The sequence below is a fragment of the Cervus elaphus genome, chromosome 24 (genome assembly GCF_910594005.1).
Source record: "Cervus elaphus chromosome 24, mCerEla1.1, whole genome shotgun sequence".
NCBI lineage: Eukaryota > Metazoa > Chordata > Mammalia > Artiodactyla > Cervidae > Cervus > Cervus elaphus.
The window spans coordinates 60881639-60908275 of record NC_057838.1 but is presented as its reverse complement, the minus strand read 5'-3'; the positions used below and the strand labels follow the sequence as shown (position 1 = coordinate 60908275).

The 26637-nt window shown below is 57.4% G+C and overlaps 1 protein-coding gene across 4 annotated transcripts in view; it reads right to left on the bottom strand.

The window, feature by feature from the left end:
- Positions 1–26637, bottom strand: part of CACNA2D2 (calcium voltage-gated channel auxiliary subunit alpha2delta 2) — a 140719-nt gene that overhangs the window by 63338 nt on the left and 50744 nt on the right. For all 4 annotated transcript variants that reach the window (XM_043885904.1, XM_043885900.1, XM_043885903.1 and 1 more), the window contains exon 3: positions 8841–8957. In XM_043885904.1, coding sequence (XP_043741839.1) covers positions 8841–8957 — 117 coding nt within the window. The remainder of the gene's footprint in view (positions 1–8840; positions 8958–26637) is intronic.

Sequence of the window (26637 nt, the reverse complement as noted above, 5' to 3'; positions counted from 1 at the left end):
AGGAACACTCCTCTTTTCCCCCATCCCAATTCCCCTAGACCTGGTCAATATCCACGGGCTCACCACCTTGGATCCACACTTCGTGGCGTGGGTCACACCCCTTCACCTTGAACAGACAGTATGCCTCAAAGGAGGTGCCCTGCAGGATACTGTCCCTGTCGCTGGTAACCTAGGCTGGCGTGTGTACATAGGAGGTGCTCAGCACTCAGAAAACAGAGGCTAAAGGAAGCAGAAGACACGGAAGACCAGATATCCCATGACACGCTGAGGCAGGGTCAACCTCACAAGCCCCTGCATGGGGTCACTATGGCGCTGGGGGCTGGTCCAGCCTTCAGGTGTGGACTTGGAGAAGACAGCTGAGGGATCCACGAGGGACCTGAGGCCCTTCTCAGCACCCCAAAGCCCCCCCAGGCTGGGGCTGGGCCAAGGCACTGTGCCCTCCCAACCCACACTCCCACAATTCTCTCTTCTTCAGATACCCACTGCTACAGAGACTGCTCGCTGGGTATTCTGAGCCACAGAAAACGGGCTGAGAGAGGTGAATGGCTGCTCTCGGAATGCTGTTGGTTTTGAAAGGGCCATGTTTACAGATGCAGCGACCGCCCCAGAACTCTTCCCCCCGGCCTCTGTCACCTCCCCATCCTCTCTCCCCTCCAGTGGAAATAGTTATACACAGGCTGCACCTTCCTGGCTCCCTTCCCAGCCCACAACCCTTGTCTCAGCAGATTCAGTCTGAGTCACTTCACTGCTAGGCTAGGGCTCGGTGCCTTCCTTCTTCCTTTTCTCCACCTTCGGAAATCCCTAAGCACTACCTCCCTGCCAACCTTCCAAGGCTCAGCTCAAACACCACTTCCTCCAGGTTGTCTTCTTAGACTTGCCGCTCCCATGTCAGCGGATCTCCACACCTCGTAGCTTGTTTTCTGTCCCCTCGAAGTTTGTCGTCCTGGAGGGCCACTAGCCCGCCCTGCCTTAGACGCACACCACCTCCCCCAGCCCTTGTACACGAGGATTTCAGAACAAACGGCCAGATGCTATTAAAACTCAATTAAATTTCTCACTTCTCTGATCCTGAATTAGACTGGCTTGTCCCTGTGGCACCTGCAGGCCCTTTTACTCTGCTTCCCAGCATCTGTGTCCCCTCCCCTTTGCCAGCTAGGACCCCCAGGAGGGTGGGCAGAGTGGGAGAGGCTCATCCCACAGTGCTGGCCTCTGGGGAATGAGTCCAGCAAATCAATCACCCTTGGTCCCAGGGTTCATTTTCTCCATTTGGCCAATGGCCCACCGCCCTACCCCATGCCCTAGATTCCCCCTCCTGTGGCGGGCAGGGGGCAGGGGTGTTAGAAAGGGAACACATGGCAGTGAGTCCCAGCCCGATGTGCACCCAGCTGCCCTGACCAGCTGTTTCCCAGGGTCCCCCAGTGGAGCTCCTGCCCTTGCTTGTGCTCTGCCCTCTGTCTGGAAGACCCTCACCATTTTCCTTCCCAACCCTGGGCTTCTTCCTCTCTGCCCCAGTCAGCACAGCTCTGCTTCTTCTCCAGAGGGGTAGGCACAGTGGCTCAGGAGCCAGTGGAGCGGGGGAACCATGACCCTGTCTCAGCCAGGCAGTGGTTGGGTTGGCATCACCTCTGAGCCTCTGTTTCCTCATCTGTAAAATGGGAATTCTGCCGCACCGTCAGCGGAGAGAGGCACCACACCCAGGGTCAGGCTAGGGGCAGTGGAGGTTTGCTGAATGACAGAGAGCGCAAGCGAATGACAGGGAGACTGAATGCTGCCCCCAGGGGATGCACCTGGCCTCCTGAGCAGGGCCACCAGGTAGGAGAGGCTCAGACACCCCCTCCTGGGGTGAGCCCTGGGCCTGGGGTGCCTCGGTCATGCATCCCACAGGAGGTGGGCGCTGCTGGTCAGGGCAACATGCCTATATGTGCAGCTACAGTCAGCCTTATCCTCAGCCCTTCAGTCATGGGAGAGAACACAGCAGAGAAGCGGCAGGTTGGAGGGTGTAAGACCCTTGGGACATTGCACCTCTAGCCCCCAGACCCTTTCTTTGGCCAGTGGATGTGAGGAGTGACTACAGCTCTTCTGACCCCTCCTGAGGCCCCTGGACTTGGCAGGAGGAGCTGGGAAAGGAGCCTGCTCCATAGGGGTAATTCCAGGGACCAGGGAAGTCCAGCCCAAAACCCACAGCTCGGCCCTTCCAGACCCCCACTAGCTCAGGCAGATGGGAGAAGAGGAGGGAATGACAGGATTTCCCTGAGGATTCTTGGCCATTCCCTAGCCATACCCCTCCTGCGCTGTCTCCTTCTTTGTTCCCAGGGCGGCCAGCTCCCTGTCCCACCAGGTCAGCCTGGGCGCCTTCAAAAGGTCTTTGCGTTTTCAGCCACCTGGCAGGGATGTGGGCGGGGGCGGGCTCCCATATGTGCATCTACCAGCCTACGAGTAGCCTCTTTGCCCAGGGCTCACGCTGGGCCCCAGGACCCTCGGGTGCACAGCGAGTGGATGTCGGTCCTCCCCCACTTCTGCACCCAGGCAGCCCACCTCCTCCAAGGGGCTCCCTCTGACCCCCACTCCCGAGCAGTCGCTCTTAGGCAGAGGTGCCCAAGGGCTCCCACATAGTGGGCACCCAGTGGATGCCCATTCACTAACTCGACGCTCCCTCACCCCTGGGGGCCCCAGCTGGCTCCTCTGGGTGGCAGTGGCACCTTGCCAGGAAGCGGCGGCGCTGTTTGGGTGAGGGGAGAATAATCAGCCGTAAACGCGGCAATCAGGGAGAAAAGGCTGTTCGGGCCCTCGGAGCCCACACGTGCGCCTAATTGGCTCCACGTGTCCGCGGCTCCTTTCAAGAGCAGGAAAAGTGGAAGGGTCAAGATCTCTTAATGGTCATAATGGAAGGGAGGCAGAAGCCGCCGCCAGCCCCACATAAACACCTTTTAATTGCCCAGAGAAGGGTGGGTGGAGGCAGCCGCTGCTGCAGAATTCCCTGCCTGTGTGTCCACCATTCGTGTGCCTTTCAGAGCTTCTCTGGTCTGGAGTCAGACCCCAGAGGGTGACTTGGAGCCACAGCCCGAGCCTCTGTTCTGCAAATACTCATGAGGCTCCGACGTTGGGCCAGGCCTTGGCAGCAGGTGGTACCCCTGGCCCTGTCTTTCCAGGGCCCCTCTGCTTGTCCAACCTCCATCCATGTATGTATCTGTGGACCTGGCTTTGATCTGGCCTTCAGCTGCCTCCAAGGCCAAACACTCCCCCCGCAATCCCTTACGCCCCCTCGGGGCTGCCCCAAGCTCACTCCTTCCCCTTTGAACTGCAGGGATCGTCCTCCTGTTCCAGCTGCCCCATCTGTCTGCGTCTCTTTGAGGTCCCCAATGTCACCCTGCTTCTGAGGTTTCTACAATGACTGCAGCTCTCTGTTTCATCAGACCAGGGGTTTTCAACCAAACGGGACTTTGCCCCCAGAGGATATCTGGCAACACTTGGGGACATTTCTGGTTCTTGTAACTGGAGAAGTGATGTACACTGGCCTCTAGCAGGCAGAGGGTCAGGATGCTGCTTAACCACCTGCAATGCACAAGACAGCCCCCACAGCAAAGAATCATCCTGCTCAAAATGTCCATAGCACCAACACCAAGAAAGCCTGCATGAGGTGAAGCCTGAGAAAGAAAGCAGCGAGTCGGGGGAACTAGGCAGAACGTTCTCCCTCCTGACTACGGCAGGTGGTATGCCCCACAGCCCCTGGCCCCTTGGCTCCCTCCCTGGCTCATTCCTCCCGCTCCTCTGAACACCCAGCCCAGAGCGCAGTTCCTGAACAGACCCAGCCACTGCCAACAATGCATCAGTTTAATTGGGTTAAGTGGCCATTAGCGGCAAAAGCAGGGCGGCCCTGTGCAGAAGGGTTTTTAATTTTACTTTTTAAATGATGCTCGCTCCCCAGAGAGGCCACTGATGGTGGGAATGCTGCCCACTGGAACCCCTAAGTCCAGAGCCACCGATGTACTTCTCCCTGCCGTATCCCTCTGGGCATCACGGGGTTGGGCTGGGAGGGTTGCTCAGTGTCTTATCACCACTGCCCAAGGAAGATGCAGCGGGGGCAAGGCCTGGCCCAAGGTCACTAGGTCATCCCAGAGCAAGTCCCTGCCAGAGGGGACCCATCTGCTCTTTCCTTGGCCCTGTCCCCTTGTGGATAGCAAGTGCACCTGGCCACTAGCGGCAGCACAGAGGAGGGCAGTTTCTGGGGTTTGGAGCCCGAGTACCTGAATCTATAGTCTAGTTTTGCTCTGAGATCTGGGGCCAGTGGTGTAACCTCTCTGCGGCTGCTTCCTCAAATGTAAAATGGGGATGTATGTATGTATGTATGTGAAAGTCTCTCAGCTGTGTCTGACTCTTTGTGACCCCATGGATGGTAGCCCGCCAGGCTCCTCTGTCTGTGGAATTCTCCAGGCAAGAATACTGGAGTAGGTTGCCATTTCCTTCTCCAGAAGATCTTCCCGACCTAGGGATCAAACCCGGGTCTCTCACATTGCAGGCAGACTGTCTACCGTCTAAGGCACCAGGGAAGCCCAAAATGGGGATAGGAGGGGGTAACTCTTGGGTTGCAGGGAGGATCTGCAGACATCTGAAGTGTTTCAGCTTATCTTAGGCTGCGCACTTGGTAGAGACTCAGAAAGAGGCCAGCAATTGTGGAGAGAAATTATTTCTGCCTTTTTAGGGGAAATGTAGTGAACTCTGATTCGACACTGAATCATCTGTGGACCATTGAGAAATACTGAAGCCCAGCCTCATCCCTACATAATCTACTATACGTGGTCGAGGGTGGGGCCTAGGCATAATGATTTAAAAGCCCTGCAGGTGACTCCAGTGTGCCCACAGGGTTAAAAACGCTGCATGAAGGCAAAGATGCAAAGGCATGGGTTCTAGAAGGGTCTGGGCCTCCAGGACAATGAGAAGGAGCTGAGGGGGAACATGAGGAACACAGGTGCGGGGCGGCGGGTAGGGGGAGGGCAGAACTCAAGGGTCAAAGTCTCGAGGTCCTGGATCTCGGCCAGAAATTCACTGCCTCCAGCTCATTTGAGGTTGGAGGTGTAAAGTTGTCCCTGAGATCAGACTTCTAGCTGCCACACTAATGTCCCTTAACACCTGCTCTGGCCTGGCTGCTCTGGCCCTGGGCTTCCTTTCTCTAGGAACCACGCTCACTGAGCCACACTGCCCTTGGCCTTGTCCCTGAGAGCAGCCTGGTATGCCCCATGGTGGGGTCATACCTCACCTCCCATGGCCTCTCCCCTGAGCCCCATAGCAGGGGTGCCCGGGATGGTGTTGAAAGTGACATGACCTTCAGAGACACTATTTTCACTGTGGCCTTTATAAATGATGCCCCCTGGAGCTGTGAAACCGGAAGTATTGGGCAGGGATGTCTCATGTACCCATTTTCCAGAGGGATAAACTAAGGCCTGGGACAGGATGAGACTGAGAGCTCCAAGAGGACAGGAACGGGGCCTGTCCTTCCTCACTGCACTCCCAGCACTGGCCTGGGGCACAGTAGGCCTTTAGTGAGTGCTGAAGAATGGATGGAGGAAGGAATACAACCAAGAGATGACCCTTCTGAGGAAGGGGCTCTGAGAGAGGCTCCATCTGGGAGGACAGGAGAGTCCTGACTTGGGTCCAGCTCTGCCTCCAATGTGCTAGAAGAACTGAGGCACCTCCCTACCCTTCCTGGAACTCAAGACCCAAACAAAGCAGGCTCTGGCTCAGAGGACCCATCCTCCAGGATAGTAGATGTCCCTAGAAGGTCCCCGCCATGTCTCCTAAGCTGAGGCTCTAGCAGGTGTCCTGGACTTCAGGAAGCTGCTTGCCTGGCATTGCGAAGTCCCTGACTTGGCCTGCTCTACCTGACTCTTGGCTGGAAAAATCTCTCTGTGCAGCTTGGAGAAACTTGTTACAAACAACTGGCTGTCCCTGATTAGATGAGACAATGAACTTCCGTCCTGCGTTGCTCGGTCCCCTCCTTTCAAGCTTCACATTAAAACTGCAGACCAGGGCAAGCGGATTTAAGTTGGATTCTTGGATGGGGTCCAGGGCTAGAGGGACAACGGAATGTGGAGAGGTCCAGACCCCCAACATCCCTCTCTCCACATGCACTCAGGCTGCAAACACACGTGCGAAAGCAGAAAAGCCGGAGCTTGATTAAAAGCAAAATGAACAACAATAAAGAGCAAAGCTCATCTTAAACAACTAGGACCGAGGCGGGTGAAGGACGGTCCTCTCCTTGCCCCGGAGATACGGACAGGAGCTTCTTCTGGGTCTGGAGCAGGGGGTGTTGCAGTAGGAGGGGTTCACTGGCCAGGAGAGCGCTGGGCTCTGTGCACAACTCTGGACTAACGTGGGCAGTCAGGGGCCTGGCTTCAGGTCAGAGAGACCTGGCCGAACGCATGGCATGTCCGAGTCTCAGTGTCCCTCTCCCTCAGAGACTGCTGTGAGATGACATGACAGGCTCAGAGGATGGTGAGTACCTGATCAGTGAGTGCCTCTTCCTGTCATTCCTCCCTGGAGAATCAGGGCACCCAGGCTGGACTCGGTGGGAAGGAGGCAGACATCCACACCGTCTCTGGGGCAGAGTCTGGCATGTGGGGCATAGGGAGAGGGTGGGGATCAAGACCCAGGCTTTGGGCTCCCCCAACCCCCAGCTGTCAAGGCTGCCTATTTTTCCAAGAGTGGGGAAAGGAGCTGGAGGAGTGACTCCAGCCCTGGGATGCTCAGAGGGGCTGGGCAGGGCTGGGCCCTGGGCTCCCTGTGTGGAAGGCAGGTGGGGCATCTGTTGTTACCACCGCTTAGCAACCTCTGCCAAGGTAACTGGTCCTAAAGCCGGGGTGGGAAGCAGGCATAAAGGGGGACGCTTCCCAAAACTGTCAGATGATTTCCGCACAAGTTCAGGGCTTGTGGCCTGTGCTCTGGGCAGCTGGGGAGGGGGCATGCTGCAAAGCAAGGAAGTAGAGGGCAAACAGGGGATCTGGAATGAAGCGGGGAGAGAGGGACAAAGAGAGAACGAGAGAAAGGAGGGCAGAGTGTTCAGTTCTAGGCATAAGGCACAGGGGTGGGACATGGTGCGCTGGCTGCTTGAGGCAGGCAGATGGTTCCTACAACCAGGGGACACTGTCGCACCTCACAGGGGCGACGGTACCAGCTGAAGGCTTGGCTCTGCCTCCTCCCCATGACAGTCCACTTCCCCAACTGTCTCCCTGTCTGTGACTAGGAGAAGCCCAAGGTCAGGCTGGGCCCAGCTCTGGGCCCTCTGGGTCCACACTGGGTGGGATGCCCTCAGGGTCCCCCCACTCTGGTCCTGGATGCCGGCCTTTCCCTAGTTCATGATCCCAAGTCACCTGGCACAGGCAGGGGATGCCAGGGGCACAGGAGGGCCCAGCTCCTGGAGAAGGGGTTCCTCATTCCCTCCCAGGGCCTGGATGTGGTGGGGGTTTGGCTGCTCTGATTTGACCCTGCTGGGACCCTTGCTTGTGTGGTCTTGCTCGTTAAAAAAGGACAGCTTTACTGAGATACTATAAAATTCACTCACATAAAATATACAATTCAGTGTTGGTTTTTTTTAGCCTTTCAGAGTTGTGCACTCATCACCACATTCTAATTTTAGAATATTTTCAGCATCCCCAAAAAGAAACCTTGTACCCATTAGCAGACACTCCCTGTCCCCTCCCTTCCAGCCCTAGGCAACTGCTAATGTACTTTCCATTTCTATGCTTTTGCCTATTGTGGACATCTCACAGATATGGGATCACACAATAGGTGTTCCTTATGACGAGCTTCTTTCCCTCAATATAACGTTTTCATATTCATCCACGCTGTCATGTGTACCAGTATTTCATTCCTTTCTGCTGGACTCGTCTCTGTGACACAGGTAGGGGCAGCAGCAGTTTCTGCCTCTGATCTGGGGGCAGCCTGGACCCCCTCCCTTCTTTCCTGCACAACCCACCCAGGGCACCCTGCAGCTCCGGGAGCCCTTTTCCACCTGCTCTCCCAGGGGTGGGTCGAGTACCAGGGTCTGCTGGCTTTGCAGACCTGGTCAGGGGGACCAGCAGGTCCTGTCACCTCGCAGGACCATGGTGTCTTGGAGCTGAGAGGCACAAGCTCTCAGCAGAGATGGGAACACTGAGGCCCAGAGGCAGGTGGAGAAGTCGTGGGCAGAACAGGAGCTCCAGCCTCCGGCATCACACAACCACAGCCTGCTCTGTGAGGCATTCAGGGCCCTCCACACTCCCCCTGCCTCAGAGTCTGCAGGCCACCTTCCCAGCCACTAATAGGTCGCTATCCTGGCCAGGGAGGATTCCCAGGTGGCTCAGTGGTAAAGAATCCGCCTGCCAATGCCGGAGACACATGTTTGATCCCTGGGTTGGGAAGATCCACTGGAGAAGGGAATGGCAACCCACTCCAGTATTCTTGCCTGGAGAATCTCCATGGACAGAGGAAGCCTGGCAGGCTACAGCCCATTGGGTGGCAAAGAGACATGACCAAGCACGCATGCACACACACACATCCTGGCCAAGTGCTCACCCTTGGAACACACTCACAGGCAGAGTGGAGGAACAGGAAGACCCCAAGCCCAACAGAGGGAGGACCGGGGTTGCCACTGTACCCATGCAGGGCCCCTGAGGCCCCGGCTCCACATGAAACCATCTTCTCCTGCCAGCAGCTGCCCACAGTCCATGTGGCACAGCCTGCCAGTGACGGCCTGGCCTGGCTTCAGAGGGCCAGGAGGGCTGTGTGTTCACGGCAGGTCGGGGAGGTGCCCTCACGGTGCAGGCCACTCTGCCTGGTCCTCCCTCCGCCCACACGACCGCACCTACCTTCAGGGCCTGCACCTTCCTGTCCAGCAGGCTCTCAATGTCCCCCGCCACCTTCTCCACCAGCTTCTGAGGCTCATTCTCCTGCACCTCAAACAGATTCCTGTTGTCCTTGTAGATCTGGAAGGAAGCAAAAGCCTGGGGTGAGGCCAGGGTGATCCCCCACTCCTGAGACATGGCTGAGACGTGTCCTGAGACACCCTCGCTGCACAGTTCCCCACGGAACGGTCCTCACCTCTACCTTGACCCCAGCTTTGGCCATCGAGAGAGAACAGGGATGTCTGGGGGTCCCGCCCAAGCTCCGATAGACGTGGAAGAAGTTCAAGGCCGTGGCTCCACTGCTTGCACTGCTTGTGTGAGTCTGGTGGGACGAGGTTGTCACCACCTTCTCTGGGACTCAGGGTTCCCTGTCCAGGGGCCACAAGCGGCACCTCCCTGACCGGCTCAGGTTTGCTAATAACAGCGGGGGGTGGTGTGGTGCTGCTGGATGGGAGGCAGGTGCTGTGGGGAGATGGAGCCAAGAGGCACACGCTGTACTCCACATACCGACACGAAGGTGCTCGCATACCCGTCAACCCACACATGCATCACACACACCCCAAGCCACCTCTCCACACAGGCTCAGGCATCCATACCCCACTTTGGCTGGTGCTTCCCCAAGGCATTTGCAGAAACCACTGTGGGAGCTTGGTGTGCCCCGAGGGGCTCCTCTGTCCTGGGCACAGAACATGGGGGTGGGGATCGGGGAAGAAGAGGCGCACGGGAGGAACGAATCTGCCTCCCCTCTTCCTTGGTGGGGCTTGGCCTGTGTGCACACGCATGTGAGGGTGTAAACCTGAGAGTCAGCATCTGCGTGTGTGAATGTGTGCTATGGCTCAACACACACCCATCTGTGTGTACAAGCCTGAGCGTTGAGATGGGGTGGGGGTTAGGGCCGCTAGATGAAGTCTGGGGGCTGTACGTGGACTGCGGAAGCAGGTTTCTGTGGGCGTCTTTGTTCATGACAGGGGTCTTGGGTGTGTGCACGTGTGTGTATGTGTGTGCGCGCAATTGTGCACTGCACACCCCTACAAGTGCCTCTGAGCCTGAATGAGCCCCCGTGTCCATCCAGGTGACCCCAGGAAATCTGAGCCACAAGCTGGCTCCTTCAGCACAAGGTCACGGGCTGGTCGCCACGACAGAACCGCGGCCACCAGACTTTGCCATCGGGCTGTGCAGAAGTGGAGGGATGTGGAGAGACAGAGAGGAGGCGATGAGGAGGCGATAAGGAGGTGGGAGAGGCCGCTGATGAGAGACAGACAGGCGGGGGAGATAAGGTCGGGAGAGTGACAGGCAGAGTAGGCAGATAAAGGCCTCTGGCATGTGACAGGGGAGGAGGTGGGGGACCGGGTGTCTTCAGAGCCCCGGCCTGCTGCCCAGCGGGCCCCTGGCAGTCCAAGGGTTAAAGCACCGCTCAAAGCTGGCTCAGGCAGTCTCCTCCTCCCACCACCCCCATCCCTCCCGGCTTCTCTTTTCTTTTTGTCCTTCTCTTAGAACAAAATAATTTGTGGTGAAGTCGCTCCTTCCCACAGAGCCGCGGCGATTACAGGGAGAGTCACAGGCCTGGCTGCATGGCCAGGCAGGAGGGAGGCCCCCAGTGGGCGCCGGGTCAGGCTGTTTCCCGGGCTCCCCAGGGCCTGCCTCAGGCCAGAAGCCCCCAGATGGAAGACAGTGGTGGGGTCAGAGCCCAGGGGAGGTCACTGAGAAACACAGGGAGGCCAGAGCCCGGGGCCCACTGCGGGAGAAACTGAGGCTCAGAAATAGGAGAGGACAGGTCAAGGCCACACGACTGTGAGGGGCAAAGCCAGTCACCCGTCATCCCTGACATCTTCCCAGGTTTCGGGACATGAAAGATACACACCCTTTCCCCATCCTGGACCACTGCCCCCAGGTGTGTTGAGGCCTCACTCAGCCACACTGGCTGAAACTTCTGTTGAGTGCACCCCGGACGGCTGGCGTCAGCAGGGGGTGCAGCCGCCTGGCTTCTCCGGGCAGGGGATGAAGTTCTCATATCTGACTCCCCCATTCAAGGTCACTCCCTGGCACCCCAGCAGTCAGGGCTGTCCATGGTGGGGGCAGCCCTGGTACTGGAGGCTGGACCTTGCAGCCTCCTGACAGCTCTCCTCTGGGAAGCTGGGGGTCCCTCCCCTCTGGGTCTAGGATGCCCCTGGGGAACCTGGCATGGTGCTGAGCCAGGGCTCAGGGGACGCAGAGAGGGTGGGTTTCCAAATGGCAGGGTCACACCCAAGGACCGTGACAGCGGATGCAAGGGCTTGGAAGCAGGAACCCTGCTAAGAAATACCCCATCGCGGTGTCCGATCTGTTAAATCAGAGAATGGCAGTCCTCCCCTCACGCTGATCAAGGACCGAAAGACTCATGCCACGAAGAGCCTATATTAATTTTTGCAGCGTTATTGCTATTGTTTAGGATCACCAGAATTCTGCGGACGGAATCATTCCTGCCCCTACTCTCCCTCCACTCTCTCCCAGCTAGGTCTGAATACTTAGGATCCAAAGCCTTCCGCTCCCACTGCTGGGCAGGCAGCCTTGGTCTCCCCCTGTCTGCCCACCTCCCATCCCGCCCTCCCTCCCAGTCCTCCTTGGACAGCCCCCCTTCCATCAGTCAGCCTGTCTTTGTCTCCACCATCTTGGCCTCAGCCACGGTGGTGATAACAGGGGGGCCTACACACAGGGACGCCATGGACAGTATACAGTCATGGCCACCTCTCTTCCATTGCTCCCCAGACACTGGGTCTGTGTACAAAGGAACCATCAGCCAATGCGTGTGCCCAATTCTGTGTTCAGGAGAAAAGCTCCAGGGCCAGCACGACCTAGGTCTGACTCCTCCACCTCCTCCTGCAGATGTGTCGTCCTTTGGAGTTTGGGGCCACACCTGCCAGGTTTTCTTCCTGGGTCTACCCAAAGACCCACCATGGCATCCTTTTCTCCCCCTATTTTTTTCGGCTATACCATGCAGCATGCAGGATCTTAGTTCCTTGACCAGGGATGGAACCTGTGCCTCTTGCAGTGGAAGCGCGGTGTCTTAACCACTGGCCCGCCAGGGAAGTTCCCATCATGATATCCTTCTGCTGGGCGCTGGTGCCAGAATTCGAGGCTGCTCGAATTGGCAGGTGCACTCAGGCCTCTGGGTCCCTCCTGCCACACCTCTGCTCACACTGTGTCTACCTCCCCTGCCTGCCTATCTATAGCCTCCCTAGAGTGAGGGTAGGGCAATGGGCAAGAAGGAATTTCTGGGGAGATGAGGGCACAATTCCAGAACTGCAGGGACTGGTTGAGTTGAGTTCTAGCCAAGCCTGTCCCCCAATCCCAAATGAGCCCCTGAGAGGCAAGCGCCCTCCATCCTCCCATCCCAGGTGCCTCACCCCTCTCAACGTCCCCCTGGACCTGCTCCAGCTGTCCCCGTCCCCTGGGTGGGGCCCTGGGCCGAACCCTGTGTCTCAGAGATCCATGCGACACAGCCCAGCAGATGGTCCCACCCCGGGGGAGAGGTCATCCCCCCACTGATGCACCCGGGGGAGTGCTTTCCACCTGCAGGCCCAGCAGGAAGTCCGGGAGGGCCCAGGGCAGCTCCAGAGCACCAGCCTGGCTCCCCTCAACCCCAGGTGCTAGCCCTGGTCCCTGGAGCCAACTCGGAAGCAACAGAAAGAGCAGGGCGCTGGGCGCAGGGCCTCAACAACCACAGCAGGACTGTGTGCCCGCTGGTGTCCTTGGCCCAGACAGCTAATTGGAAAAACCCAACAACTCCCACAACAACACCGCATGGCCCCCAGCTCGGCGCAGGCAGCCGGACCAAGGAGAAAGAGACGGGGGCCAGCAGGTCTACCAGCAGTGACAGCTCCACGCCGGCCGTGACAGAGGAGGAAGAGACAGGGGCTTCATCCCCCAGAGGAGACGGTGAATGGCAGTGGGACAGGGCAGCAGACGAGGGTACAGGCCGGCTAGGGCCAGGGGCACGTGCTGGGGAGAGCAGGAGACACAGCGACAGAGGTGCTGAGTGACAGTTCAGGAGGTGGTTTGCAGCCCCTCGTTCCCAGCAGTTCCCGGCTCCTCCATCCTGCACCACCACCCATGGCCAGTGCTCAGCTCCCACCCCTCGAGGGCACCCCTTACCAGTGACCAAGACCTGTCCTTCCATGTCTCTCCTCTCCCTCCCACCCACTTCCCTCAACACCCCCACCCATGCCCCACAGTGTTGGCCTCAACCCCAACCCTCTCTCAGCCTCAGTTAACTCTTTTGTGAAGCAGCATGTCTGACCAGCTTGCCTTCTGGCCTCGGGAATTCCAGGGCCTGCGGGGGCCCCAGGGACTCTGCCTAGCCTCCTGCTCCCAGAGGTGTCCACACACAAAGGGGAGGTGGGCCTGGAGGACACTTGGAGGAACAGTGACCTTGGACAGGAAGCGTGGATGCTTGCAGGGGCAGAGGGAGCCAGCCTTATCCTCCCAGCTCCAAACAGTCCTGCCTGGGAGTGGAATAAGTGCTGAGGCACCTAAACACGGGACAGCCACACAGGAGACAAAAGGCCCAGGACCGCTGACCTGGGCAGCCCCCCATCAGACTGTTGAGGCATTTAGCTAAGTCCCAGAGAGTCAGTAGCAGTGGGGCTTGGACCCAAGCCAGCACCCAACCTGCCCAGGGAGAGGAGGAGGGTGGGAGAGATGGATACAAAAATGAGGGCAAGGGATGCAAGGGAGAGGATGGGAAAGGAAGGAAGGAAGAGGGGCTGCGGAGGCCGCAGAAACAGCCCTGTTTGCCGTGTGTTGACTCTGGCCACCCAAAGGCTGCTGCTTCACACACTTGGCCTCCCTGATATACAAGCCCTGAGGAAGGGCCATTCTGATGGTGCCCGATTAGCAGGCAGGGCACTGAGGACCACACAGGACAGGTCACGCAGCTGCTCAGATAAGGACGGCCACTCTTCTCCAAAGTGCTGGCTTTAGGTCACGCTCTCTGCAGTTCTGTTCCCTGCACTGATCCCCAAACTTGAAAATGAGGCGCAGGGAATCAGCTGGGAATCTGGGGGGCCTGAAAGGGGCCCCGGGGACTCAGAGGGCTACTGGAAGGCTGAGGCCCGTGGAAGGCAGGAGGGCCATTCTGCAGGGGAGGAGGGTGGACGACCAGCAGAACCAACCTGCTCGGCTAACCAACCACCCAGCCCTGGGAGTAAAAACAGGCACGCGTGTGAGGCTCTTCTCTGCAGCGAAGGTGAACGGGCCCTAATCTCTGGAAAATTAAATCAGAAAGAAAATGGAACGAGAAAGATTTGATGCAGGCTGGGCCCTGCTGCTGCCTGACTCCTCAAAGGCTCAGGCTCAGCTGGGGGTTCAGCTGGGTGCTCTGGCGTCCTGCCCCACTTCCCCTGCCCAGGGCGTTGAGCAGGGCACAGGCAGGTGGGGGGGAGCTGAACCCCAGGATATGGCCTTCCTGGAGGATTTACTATTCTCCAGCCCCCTTTAGCCATGTCTCAGTGTCTCCCTAGGACTGAAAGAAGCAGCTGGGGGGAGTTTTAACTGCCCAGTCCTCAGGTCAAAGGTTCCTAGAGATGGTGGGACGACCTCCCTATACCGGACTCCGTGGGCAAGCAGTGGGAAGGCCACAGGATCTAGGGTTGGAGACAAGGGCCAGCTGCTGGAAGGGGTACATTTGTGCCAGGGATCAGGGGAGCCTTAGGTGGGAGGATAGGTAGGGGGTTTTCGGTGGCCCAGAGATCCTGAGTTGGGCCCAGAGGGAGGTGGGGGGATGGAGGGACTGGCAGTGACCAGCTCAGGGGCCCCAGTCAGTCAGGGCAATGCTGGCCCTTGCCCTCACCCCCACCAGGCTGATGCTGCACCTGTCTCCTCCCTTCACGGAGAAATCGAGGGTATTGACATAGCTGCTGATAATCACCCTTGAAGACCACAGGGTGGACGGAGTAGCCAGTTACCTGGGCACCCTCCAACTGAGGGCAATCAGGACAGATCTGGGACAGGCTGCAAAACCAGGACGTTCCCCATGTCCAACCACCCGCGAGCCCCACAGCCCCGTTCCTCTGGGGCCGCCCACACCAGGTGCATGAAAAACCTGACCCCAGCTGCTCCGGGGACACACCAGGCCCTGGGCTGTGTGTGTGGCAGACAGCGAGCTCCCTGGGGCAGGGGTTGTGGCCCCCCTCTGGCCTTTCTGGAGTGGGGTTTACAGGAAGGCAAGGGCAAGGGTCCCCGGAGCCTCAGAGCACAGTCAGTGCACCGGCAGCGGGTTAAGGCCCACTCGGCTGCAAGCTTCATCAGCTGCTGACGATCACCAGCTGCCACATTAGGGTCCCATGTGGTCCTGCCACGCCGCCACCATCCTGTGGTGGGTTGGCTCCACAGTCAGCTGTATGTGGTGTCATGTCATGTCACATGCAGTTTGTATACTGTGAGGCTGGTTGTCACATCAGTAATAGCTAACCTTCATACTGAACGGGACTTCCTGGAATGAACCCTCTGTTTAGAGAGGTTCGCAGATGCCTACCCGGGCCGCTACAATGGGCCCTGCATGGGCTACAGTGGAGGACACAAAGGCAGAATGGGAATGGGGAGGAGGGCTCGAGTCCTGGCTTCCTGGAGCAGACGACAATGCGGCCCTGCTGGGTTGGTGGCCCGTTAGTGGCCCCCCCCATCCCATGCCCTTACATCCCCACTGGGGCACTCACACTCATGCCACAGGCTCTTGTTGGGGTCTCTGGAGCCTGGGGCAGCAGAGATGGGCCAGACCTTGTCCCTGTCCCCCTGGGACTCAGCACCGGAGGGGAGAGAGGTCCACTCGGGCTGTTAACGGCAGAGGGGTGGTGGTGGGGGAGGTGTGTAGGAGACATCTGTGAGTGAGGCTGGTCTGCCGGGGTAGGGAGGGTGGCAGGAGTGTGTGAAGGAAAAGACTGAGATAGATTTTCAGAGGGGAGGCCATTTGAGCAGAGCCTGAAGGGCTGGGCAGGAGTCTGCCAGACATGGGGGTCACTGGGGGTCAGGGACTGCCGGAGTAAAGGCAAGTGCTCCTGGGCTGGAAGCAGGGAATGGATTGCTCAGTATCAGGAGCACAGAGGTGTGCAGGGGGGAGAAGGGAAGCTGGGGGGGACAGGTTCTGATGGGAAGGGAGGTAGATACCCAGCTGGTGGGGAATGGAGTTGGGGGATCCTCAGGGAAGGATGGGGCGTGGCCCAGATCACAAGGTGAGGAGGCCCTGGTGGCTTCATGGCCCCTTGGCCCCCGAGAGGAAGCTGCCAGGAGCTCTCAGAAGCAGATTCCCTTTGAAAAATTCACAGAGGCCTAAAGCCCCCCGCCACCACCCCCAGCAACGCCTCCCTGTTTTTAAAGTTAAAGTTTAGTTGACTGTCATCCATTACCGCAATTAGTACATTATGTCTAATTATGCAATTAGTGTAAAAAGTGCACTTGCTGCTGAGAATGGGAAATTACGCTGCCTCGTTACGCTGTAAAATCCATGTCATAAAAAGGCTCAATCTCTTGTTTTTCAAAAGACACAAAACCCAACACAAAACAATAAACCAAATCCTCCCAGTTGAGCTAGGGCCAGGGTGTGCCAATCTCTCTGCATTTGTCCCCCTGCAGACCCCCCGCCTCTGCAAAGCGCTATCCCACCCTGGCCCCGGGGCAAGGCAATGACCCGCCACCAGGGAGCGCTGACGCGCAGCCCACTCCTAGCTGCGGCCAGTGTTTGCGGCTCTGCAACAGATGTGAATTTCTAGGCTGACTTTAAAAACCATGGCAATCCTGATTCTCCACCTGTTATTCCAGATCCAACTTTGAACCTGGACTCCAGCATTAAGGCTTGTGTATCTTAGGTGAGAGTATCCTGCAGGGGTATGGTTTCCAATCAGCTCCAAGAGACAGAGGCAAGGTTCCTGAGGGCAGCACTCTGAGGTTCCTAATGGTGCCTGTGGGGAAAGAGGCATATTGCAGCTCAGGGGAAACTGGAGGAACTTTCTCACACTCAAACCCTAATAGCTGTGTCTGGATAGGCAGTGAGCTCCCCATCACAGGAAGTATGCAAGCCCCATCTGTCAGAGATGCTTAGAAGGGGTTCACCTCGCACAGTAGCTGGGCTTTAGGCTGCCGTATTTAGATAGCAGCATCCCCATGGCTGTGTGTCTACATGAAGCTGGCTGTCTGTGACTCTATCTTCCCCAGGTTCTGGCCTTCTTGGTGATCAAGGGGATATGTGGAGACAGGTGTTGGGGGAGAGAGGAACCTGACAGGGGGTCTCCCTTCCACAGGGGTGACAGTGTCAGACAACCAAGTCCATGGGAGCTGGGGAGGGGGCGCACGTCTGTGTCACTTCAAAAGCAAATGCTTCACGGTCAGGTCTCCATTACCCACCAGCCAGCTCCAAAGCCAGAAGTTTCAGCTCTAGCATGGCCCACTTAGTGCCTGCCTAAGAAGCCCTCTCTCTGAGCCCCTTCCTTCAAGTTCCCACCACTCCTTGTGTCCCAGGTGCTTGACCCAGGCCTGGTGCTGGGGTGGTGCAGGGGGGTCATGAAGACTCCTTCCCAGACAGAAATCTGCCCTGGCCTCAGGGGTAAGATGCATGCACCTCCCGCAGCTGCTGCTGCCGAGCTCGGACGAGGTGGTCACAGGGCAGAGAACTTGAGATGCGGAGCCCCCAGCACCCTAGGGCCCATGGGGCACTAGTAACCCTGAGACGACCCCCACCTGCAATGTGTATGCCGACAGCTCTGGGTGTGTTGATGTGTCGTGCCGTGCACACTCCGATGGAAACACGTTCTGAGAAGGCAGCTGGATTTGGGGGAGGGACGGCACCTGGACCCCTCTAGAGGGGGATACCTGTTGCCTATACTCAAGGTGTGGAGTCCCTGGACAGTTCCAGCCTTCCGGCCCTTTGTCTACTCAGGTGATCTTGGAGAGCAGGGGAACCATGTCATGGCCTGGCCAGGTAGGCACCTGCCATGGAGACTCTCAGAGCCCCCTGGCCTCTTGATTTGGTCCAGGATAGCATCAGGATGTGGAGGGTGGGGTATGTGTGTGACCCTGAGCTGAATCAAACTATAGGCAAGATCTGGGGGCCCCTGCGCGCTCCCCCTCCCTGAGCTGGGAGCCGCCGGCTGTCGAGGCAGCTGGGAGGGAAGCTGTGCCCAGCACGCCAGCTGGCACGGGGGAGTGCGAGTAAACATACCCGCACTTTCCCAACTCGCAGAAGTCGCCGGGTGGCGGCCGGCTGGTGTGGGCGCCCATGTTTACAGGGAAACAGATTGTTTGTGCCTGCATCTGGGCCCCCTCACCGCCCACCCTGGCTCAGTTTCCTCCCGCTGCTCTCCACCCCCCGGGGGGGGGGGCACCGCCTTCCTTTCTCCAGGGCTCCTCAGCCTCTCAATGCAGGAGGATGAGGACAGTGATGATAGGCACCCCCTCATCCCCGTGTGGTCAGACAGGGCTCAGCGCATAACCCACTGAGGCACAACAATTCTGAAAGGCAGGGACAGCCACTGGCCCCACATTACAGCTAAGGAAGCGAGGCTCTGGTAGATGGAGAAACCAGCCGAGATTGTAGTTATGAATGGAGGTACCCGTGATACTGGGCATTTCAGACCTCTGTCGTCAGTTCTAGGCTCCAGGGTCCCTCCGTCACCAATCCCACCCCAGATATGCCCAGTCTGCCCTTTACCTGCGTCAGCACCTTGAGCAGCCCTGGCCCAGTGTGGACATGGACATGGACATGGACCCTGGCCTGGCCTTGGACATGGACCCCGCCCTCTCCTCGACCCAACAGCCCCAGGAGAGAGACCAGGGCCTGGCACTGGCCTGCTGTCAGGCCTCTTCAACCCCTTCACCTCCGAGTCCCTGTCTTAGGCTCCATAAGGCCCAGTGTCTCCACTTTCAGGAGTGAGAGAACTGGCAGGACAGGGCGGGGGTCTGGGAGCCAGGGTGGGCAGAGGCTCCAACGGACACTTGGTTGGCCAGGGAGGACTCTGACTCAAATTTCACAGAGCCAGTTGTTAGCAGGATCTCATCTAAGAGGGCTGTCCCTCAGTCTAGAGTTGGCAGAAATTTACCCCCATAAATGCCCTCATGAGATAGATCTGAGGCTGGGCCCGAGGCACAGTTCTGAAGGCCAGGGAGCAAAGGATAAAGTTGGCTTCCTCTGCCCGCATCACCTCCATTCCAGTCCTCCCAACACTGATAGCCCAGGGTGGGCCACCCTCCTCAGGGGCTGGGGCAGGGCGCTCAGGGACTCCAGAGGGGCCAGAAACCCACCTTTCCCCAAGAGTCTCCAGGCAGGTTTCCTGAATGGGAAGGTCATCAGATTTTTCTTCATCCATCCCCCCTCCACTCCCCCAGCTGTGACAAGGGCCCCAGGAGGAAACTGAAGTGCCAAGAGGGTCAGAATCTGTTCAAAGGAGACCTTCCCACTCCCGAGTCCCCCTGCACTCACAGCCAAGAATTGGCTAAATAACTGCAGGTCTGAGTTCCTGCCCTGCTCTTTACCAGCCGCGTGGCTTGGCATGAGCCTTCACCCTCAGCCGGGCTTTCTGGGGCATTCCTCAAAGATGAAAGGTCAAATGCAAGGTGCCGCTGGCTTCTCATGGGGCCTCCTTCCAGGGTCGCTCCCAAGGCTGCCCCACACTGTCCTGCAAGGCCTGACTTTCCAGGACTTGCAGGCTGGAAATCTGCCCTTCGCTGCTGAGACTTGCTGCTGAAGACATCGCCCAGTAATGACAGTGCCAATTACAGTGAGAGGCCCCAGGGCTGTCTGCTCTTGTGAAAACACTGGATCTTGGCATGTCAGGTATGGAGAACGGAGGCAGAGATGGAGGTAAGTCCGGGAGTGGCTGCGGCCTCCCATGGTGTTAGGGGCCCCTTTTTGGGGCAAGGTCATCCCAGGGCCCTGCCCACAGCCAGGCACTCACTATAATTCCAGGTATGTGTGTCTAACCCACACACCAGCTCACATGCCACATCTACACCCAGGGCCCGGGAAGTCGCTTGCAGATCCTGCCCATGATTTACACTGAGGCTTCCAGAAAAGACACCACAGTTCGGACAGACCGGTCCACTGTCCCTGGATACCCTGGAAGGAGGCTCCATGAGAAGTCAGCAGCCCCAGGCCTGGATGAGGCTTTGTGCGTTTCTATCCACATGTCAAAAGGGGGTCTGCAGTCAACTGAAATGTTTTCAGCAGTGCAACTTTTCTGGCCCCAGATGGTTGGGGCTACTTGAAGGTCATGTCCCTAAATCTTCCTGGTGGACATGATGCTGGAGAGGCTCCTAACAGCACAGAGGGCTCAAGGGCTTACTGGGGGCAAGGGTGTAGCCTGACAGACAGTGGCCTCTGGATCAGCATCCCCAGGAGGGCTGAGCCCCCTCCTCTGGTCCCAGTGCCCGAGTGTCAGGCTCTGACAGGCAGTGAGGACCTGAATCTCACTGGTGGTGAGTGTGCAAGTGCATGTGGAAGGGAGCACACCCACGCCTGGGCTATCTTGCTCACATCCTGTCGGCCTCTTCCAGCTCCATCTTAGTCCTCCTAGTTTTTCTTTTTCTCCTATTTTCAATTTATAGGCTCTTCTTGAATTTTATGTGTCCTTGTAAGTACCCTTAAATCTTCTGGAGAATAGGTTGGCGGCATAAATAAATAAACAAACAGGATGGAGACACTGAGGCCCTGCACATGCTGAAGATACACTGGGGACAGGTATGCATTAGGGACATGTAGGTACCCAGGACATGCACACGCAGGGGACTCACGCCCCGAGGGAACCCACTCTCTGCAGTCATTAACAGGCTCTCCTGAGCCCTTATAGGAGGGCTTGAAAAATCCAGGGGGGTGACCACACAGGGTTTCCTAGAGCTGGGAGGCCGGTGATCTCCATATCCACTGTCAACTGAGGCTCCTGGGCGGGCCCTGGCCCCTCTCTGTGCCTCAGTGTCCCCTCACCTCACTGTGTGGAAAGAGGGACAAGTCTTGGCACCCCCCTCAGCTCCAGGTTCTTTCTCCATTAATGCGAGAACCTCAGGGGCCCCTGGGGCCAACATTTACCTTCACCATGACTGTGCTCAATGTTTGCCTTGCAAATGAACTGTGCGAACAGGACCCACTGCTCAGCCACGCCAGTGAACAACACTGCAAGGGTACTTGGTCCGAACAGTCATGAACTTCAAAGTAAGTGAGCTGTGCTCAGGGGAGGCAGACACTGTGCCTGGGCTCCCCCTCCAGGCGGGCCACCTCCTTACTGCCCAGCAGACACAGAGATCCCCCTCAGCGAAGGAGCCAGGCTGCAGCAGACAGCTCCGGGGCACACATTCCCTCCTGCGCACACGGGGAGCAACCATGGCTCGAATCAGCAAACGAGGCGGTCCTTCCTGCCCACCCCCGCCCACAGACAAGAGGATGCAGGAACGCCACGAAAACAGTTGATCTCCTTACTGATAGTGGGTGAGAAAAAAATTATCTCTCCCTGAACACTGAAAATAAAGCCCAGTCTCCTAAAAGCAGGGCCCCTCTCAGCTCATGGCTTAGAGAGGCTTTGTCGCTAAGTCCAAACGTAGATTTGCTGGAGAAGCCGAGAGCAGTAAACCCTGGGCTGCCTCACCCAGGGGCTCAGCCTTGGGGTAAATTGGGGCCCCCCTACCCCAACCACTGCAGTACAAGGTGGAGCAGTGAGCCCAGATGACGCTGTCCAGGGTAGGCAGGAAGAGGGCAGCAGGAACCGGGTCCATATGCTGCTGGTGCCCAGCTAATGGGCTAACAAATGAGCAGGTCTCGCCTCTAAAAGGTGATGAATGAGCAGTTGCCCAGGAGAGCGGAGGGATGGGCCCGCTCCCCACAGCACTGCTCAGGCTCAGCCCTGACTTGGCACCGATGGAGTGCCCAGCCCAGCCCTGAGACTCCCCAGGGGTGCGGGGGTGGGGGCTGGGGGTGACTGTGGGCATGGGCAGGGGCAGGCCAGAAAGGGCATAAAAGGGCAGCCCCAGCCTTGGAGGACGTCCCCAGACAAACCCAGACAGGGAGCCTGAAGTCTCCAACTGCCTGGGCTGCCGTCACACTGTCTGGGGGGTGCCACGGAGGAGGGAGGTTGACTGACTCTTCCTTGAGACTTATCCCCACTACACACACTGCACTGGTGGGCGTGGGAGCCTGTGCCCTAAGAACTGAACAGACTGGGGAGAGATCTGAGGCTGGGTCCTGGGGGGCCACCCACGGGATGGGGCGCTGCTTCTCCCACACAACTACAGGACTGTAGCCGCCCAAGCTCGCAAGGAGGAGACCTGTAGGCAGAGGTGGGGAGCTGAGTCGAGGAGGGGTCCAGGGCTCTGACTCAAAGCAAAGGAGGGCCTCCAGTGAACGATGAGCCCCATCACAGAGGGGATCAGCAGAAACTGGCCCGTAGGCCCCAGCCAGTTCTCTTTGGTGAGATAGTGAACCAAATGGTCTTAAGTTTGACCTGAAAGCCCGATATCCTCAATCTGCCCCCCAATCATTATGCAGTCCCCCTCCTCCAGGTACTCAGGACATTTCAAGGGGGCAGGGTTTCTGCACAGTGACAGAGGATCGGCCCAGCTCCCACTGAGAGCTGTCTGGCCAGGTGAGGCAGCCCCTGACCCAGATCCTTTGTGGGCTCCCTGTCTAAACAGCCCCCAGCCCCCAGCTTGCACTACCACCCCTACCCCCACCCAGCCTGCCCCCACCCGTGTAAACAGAACCTGCCCGCTTTCTCCCAGGGGCTGCTAATTCCTCGCCAGAACTGCTCGGACGTGAAATTGGAATGAGACAATGTGTGTTTAAGGAAATGAATCTCGCATCTTAAGAGGCTCGGGGAGCCTGCCCTGCACCCCCCATCACCCCGCCCGCCCACCCCAAGCCTGGGAAGGAGCGCTTGGCATCAGGGAAGGAAAAGGCGGAGGTGACATTCAGTGCCAAATTAGCAGCCGCCACAGCCAAATATTGTACTTGCCTCCAATCTTCTTTTATTTTTCAAGAGAAAAGCCTTTTACAAAGTGAAAGAGGCTGTTGGAACACTAAGGCTGATGATCGTTTTAAAAGGCATGCCCGCCACGCGCATGCCCATCTTGGAGCGTTCCCTTCCTCTCCGCATGCCATCTCCTCCTTGCCCACAGCCACAACCCCAAGGCGCCCGCCCCCCCAGTCAGGCCGCTCCACGCCAGTCACACAGCAGACATCACGGGTGTTCTTGGCTAAAGTGACCCAGAGACTCAGACCCTGGGCCAGTCTTAGACACAGGACCTGCCTGTGAACCATCTCCCAATCTGCACGGCACCCTTGCAAGTGAGAGATCACCTGTGGCGAGCCCAGAGCCACCTGGCCTACGGAGGCCTCAACAGAAGTGACTAGCTCCTGGCCTTTGCAAGGGCTCCTGATGGCCCTTAGTACCCTTGCTGTGAACAGTCACGCTGCCTGCGTCAGCCCCCCTTTTATCCCTCTCCACTAGAGGCCTGATAGGCCCCATTCTTGGGTCACTTTGTTGAACAAATAATAACAGCCATCCTGGAGTCCAGCCCCCAGAATCCAGTCTGCCTCCATGTGCCACTAATTTACTGACTCATTGAATAGGTTGACCTATCCCTCCAGAGGAAACATTATTTTCATCCCTGAGCCCCTGACCAAGTGCTGGGTTGATCTCACTGATCACCAGGAGTCAAGTCAAACTGGGTTTGATCAACAGGGAAGACTTAGCCCACGTGTCCCATTTATTCAAACCTGGACTGCCCCAGGCCCCGGTTTCTTGATCTAAGGAGAGAACAGGGAGGAGCCTAGTGGCTCCAGGGATTGGAGACCCCTGAGCCCTGAGCCCCGACCTGGATGGTGACTGGTCCTGACCCACATGTGTGCAGCCATGGCACCCTCACTGATCTGAGCCAGCCTCTGATCTCACCCCTAAAGTTCCAGGAGGTGGCAGCCTGGCAGTGCCCTGCTTATAGGAGAGGCCTGGGGTTCAGACAGCTCTGGGGACGTGCCCACGGCCTCCGCTGGTATCAGGCACAACCAGGACCAGGATCCGAAGTGGGCAGACACCACATTGTGGGTGCTGTGGTGTCTGCCCAGACTCCCGAGTCAGGATGAAGCCAAGATGCTGACGGCTCTCAGCTGAGTCCCTGCCTGAGCAGAAGGGAGCCGCCTCACCCACGCTCTGCTGGACACGCAGGTTGCGTGGAGGAACACAAGGTCTACCAAAATCGGGGATGACTCTCAGGGGCGAGGCCAGCTCCAGCGCCCTCTGTGGAGCTGACTGGGGCTTCTGTTAGGTCTTCATCCCAGTCAAACTTCTGCGGCCCCGTCCTGCCTCCTTTGCCCCTGACGAGGGTGGTCCCTGAGAGTACTCCCCCAGTCAACACCTGCACACAAACCCCACCTCAGAGGCTGCTTCCAAGGACTCTACCCTGCCACAGCTCATGCTGGGAGGGGTCCCGGGGAGCCAATTCTGAAACGGGAGTTGTCCTGCTGCAGTGAGGGCTGCACCACGGTGGTCGGTGGAGCGCTGAAAACCCTGGCGTGTGATAAAGGTGTGATTGATCGAACGTCCACCCACTGTGAACCGAAATGGGAATACCTGTGGATGGGTGCAATGTTTCAGATCTCGAGAATTTCAGGGAAATGTAATTATAAGGACTATGGAACGGGATGGCCGTTGCTGAGGGCTATCAATGCTTTGGAAAGAGACAATGAAAGGCTGAGTGTGATTAATCACGGGTTTGAGGTGAAGTGCGAAAGTCAGAAGCCCCCTTGGCAGGATATAAAAAGACTCTCATCTCTTGCAGCCAGAGGCAGAAGAAGCTGAGGGTCAGGCACAGGACTTAATTAGAAGAGTGACAAAGATCCAGAGGGAGTTACAGTCTCAACTGCAGCAAGATGTCTACCCAAGGTCAAGACCCTGACTGGGAAGGAATGGATCCCTGAGTTGTGAGGTGAAGGCATCTGGGTCACTGCCCTTGAGAACCCTGAAACCCACCCTGAACTCTCTGAGCCAACAGAAGTGGCTGCTTCTCCTTATTAAAGGCCAGGGCTCCCCGCCTGCTTAAAAATCATGAAGAGGCCTCCATGTTCGAAAGCAACACACTTCCCTCCTTCCCACTCACCAGACAAAAATAAGGCTCGAGTCACGACATGAGAAACCCACAACTCCAGGAAGTGCTGGACCTGCTAAGAGAGAAGAAAGGGACTGGGTCCTGAAGGTACTATTGCATCTAGCCAGCAGGGGGCCGGGATCCTAAGGTTGCTGGATCAAGGGCAGTAGAAGAGAAGGTTGGATATGGGAAAGGTTATTGATATGAACGGGCTTCCCAGGTGGCTCAGTGGTAAAGAATCTGCCTGCCAGGGCATGAGACGCAGGAGACGTGGGTTCAATCCCTGGGTCAGGAAGATCCCCTGGAGGAGGACATGGCAACCCACTCTAGCATTCTTGCCCGCGAAATTCCATGGTCAGAGGAGCCTAGTGGGCCTTTATGTCCACGGGGTCACAAAAGAGTCAGACCCGACTGAGAAACTGAGCACCGTCCACCACCATCGATATGAGAGCACTTTCTAATGACACAGGATCTAACACCCTGGTGAGGACCCCAGGGGATGCTGGAAGTCTGAAAAAAGCAATGGCCCACACAAAGAGAGGTTGAAATGCCAGAACTCCCAGAGCAAAGTTGAGAAAGGGATCAAAGGCTTAGACAAGTAGACATACCAGAAGAGTTCTACTGCAAAAGGCCAGAAAGCCCCACATGACCATGTTCCATGGGAGGGCCCAGAGGACACCATTTACCAAAGCGAGGAGGACTGTGTTGGTGAGAAGGGCACAAGCATCAGACAGAAATTCAGTGGGGGCTGTCATCTGTTCTCAGGGCCAGCCTCGGAATCCAGCTCCATCTCACACACCAGGTGACATGGAAGATCTCAGCTCTGAGTGAGGCCGAGAGTTCAAAGGGACGCTGCAGCAGGTTCAAGCCGAGGTGAAAGTGGCCCCGCAGCTCGGGCCACATGATGCAGTCGGCCCGATGGAACTAGAGGTATCTGTTCTGGGGAACGATGCTGTGTGACGTTTACGGCAGTTTCCAATAGAATCACAGAAGAGTCCTAGGGTCTAACAGAAAACTACACACTGTTCAGAAAACATCTCCTGGATTGTCACTGGGCCCTGGCAGAGACCACACAATGCACATGATTAAATGACCAAGGCATATTAAATGTTCTGGCTTCTGTTACGCCCATGAAGTCGTGAGGTCTCGTGAGCCCAAGAGTAATCCATTTTAAGAAAGGAGGGGGTACATCCTTGATCAAGTATGAGCTGGTCAGAGGGTACTAGCAAGCCACATGAACTCTTTTGTGACCTCACGGACTGTAGCTCACTAGGTTCCTCCGTCCATGGAATTTTGCAGGCAAGAATACTAGAGTGGGTTGCCATGTCCTCCTCTGGGGGATCTTCCCGACCCAGGGATCAAACCCATGTCTCCTGCATTGGCAGGCGGATTCTTTACCACTGAGCCACCTGGGAGGCCTGCTCATATCAATAACCTCTCCCATATCCAACCTTCTCTTCTACTGCCCTTGATCCAGCAACCTCAGGACACAGTCCTCCATTCATTCACTACTGCTGCATGAATGCTCCTCTCTCAATTAAGATTGCATGGAGTGTGCGCAGGGGGGGAGTCCCTCATGACCAGCTGATAGAAGAGGAAAAAGATTGAGCTCAGTCTCAGACAGGTCAGTGGAGTATGTTGATGTGAGCTGAAAGTAGACACAGCTACATTA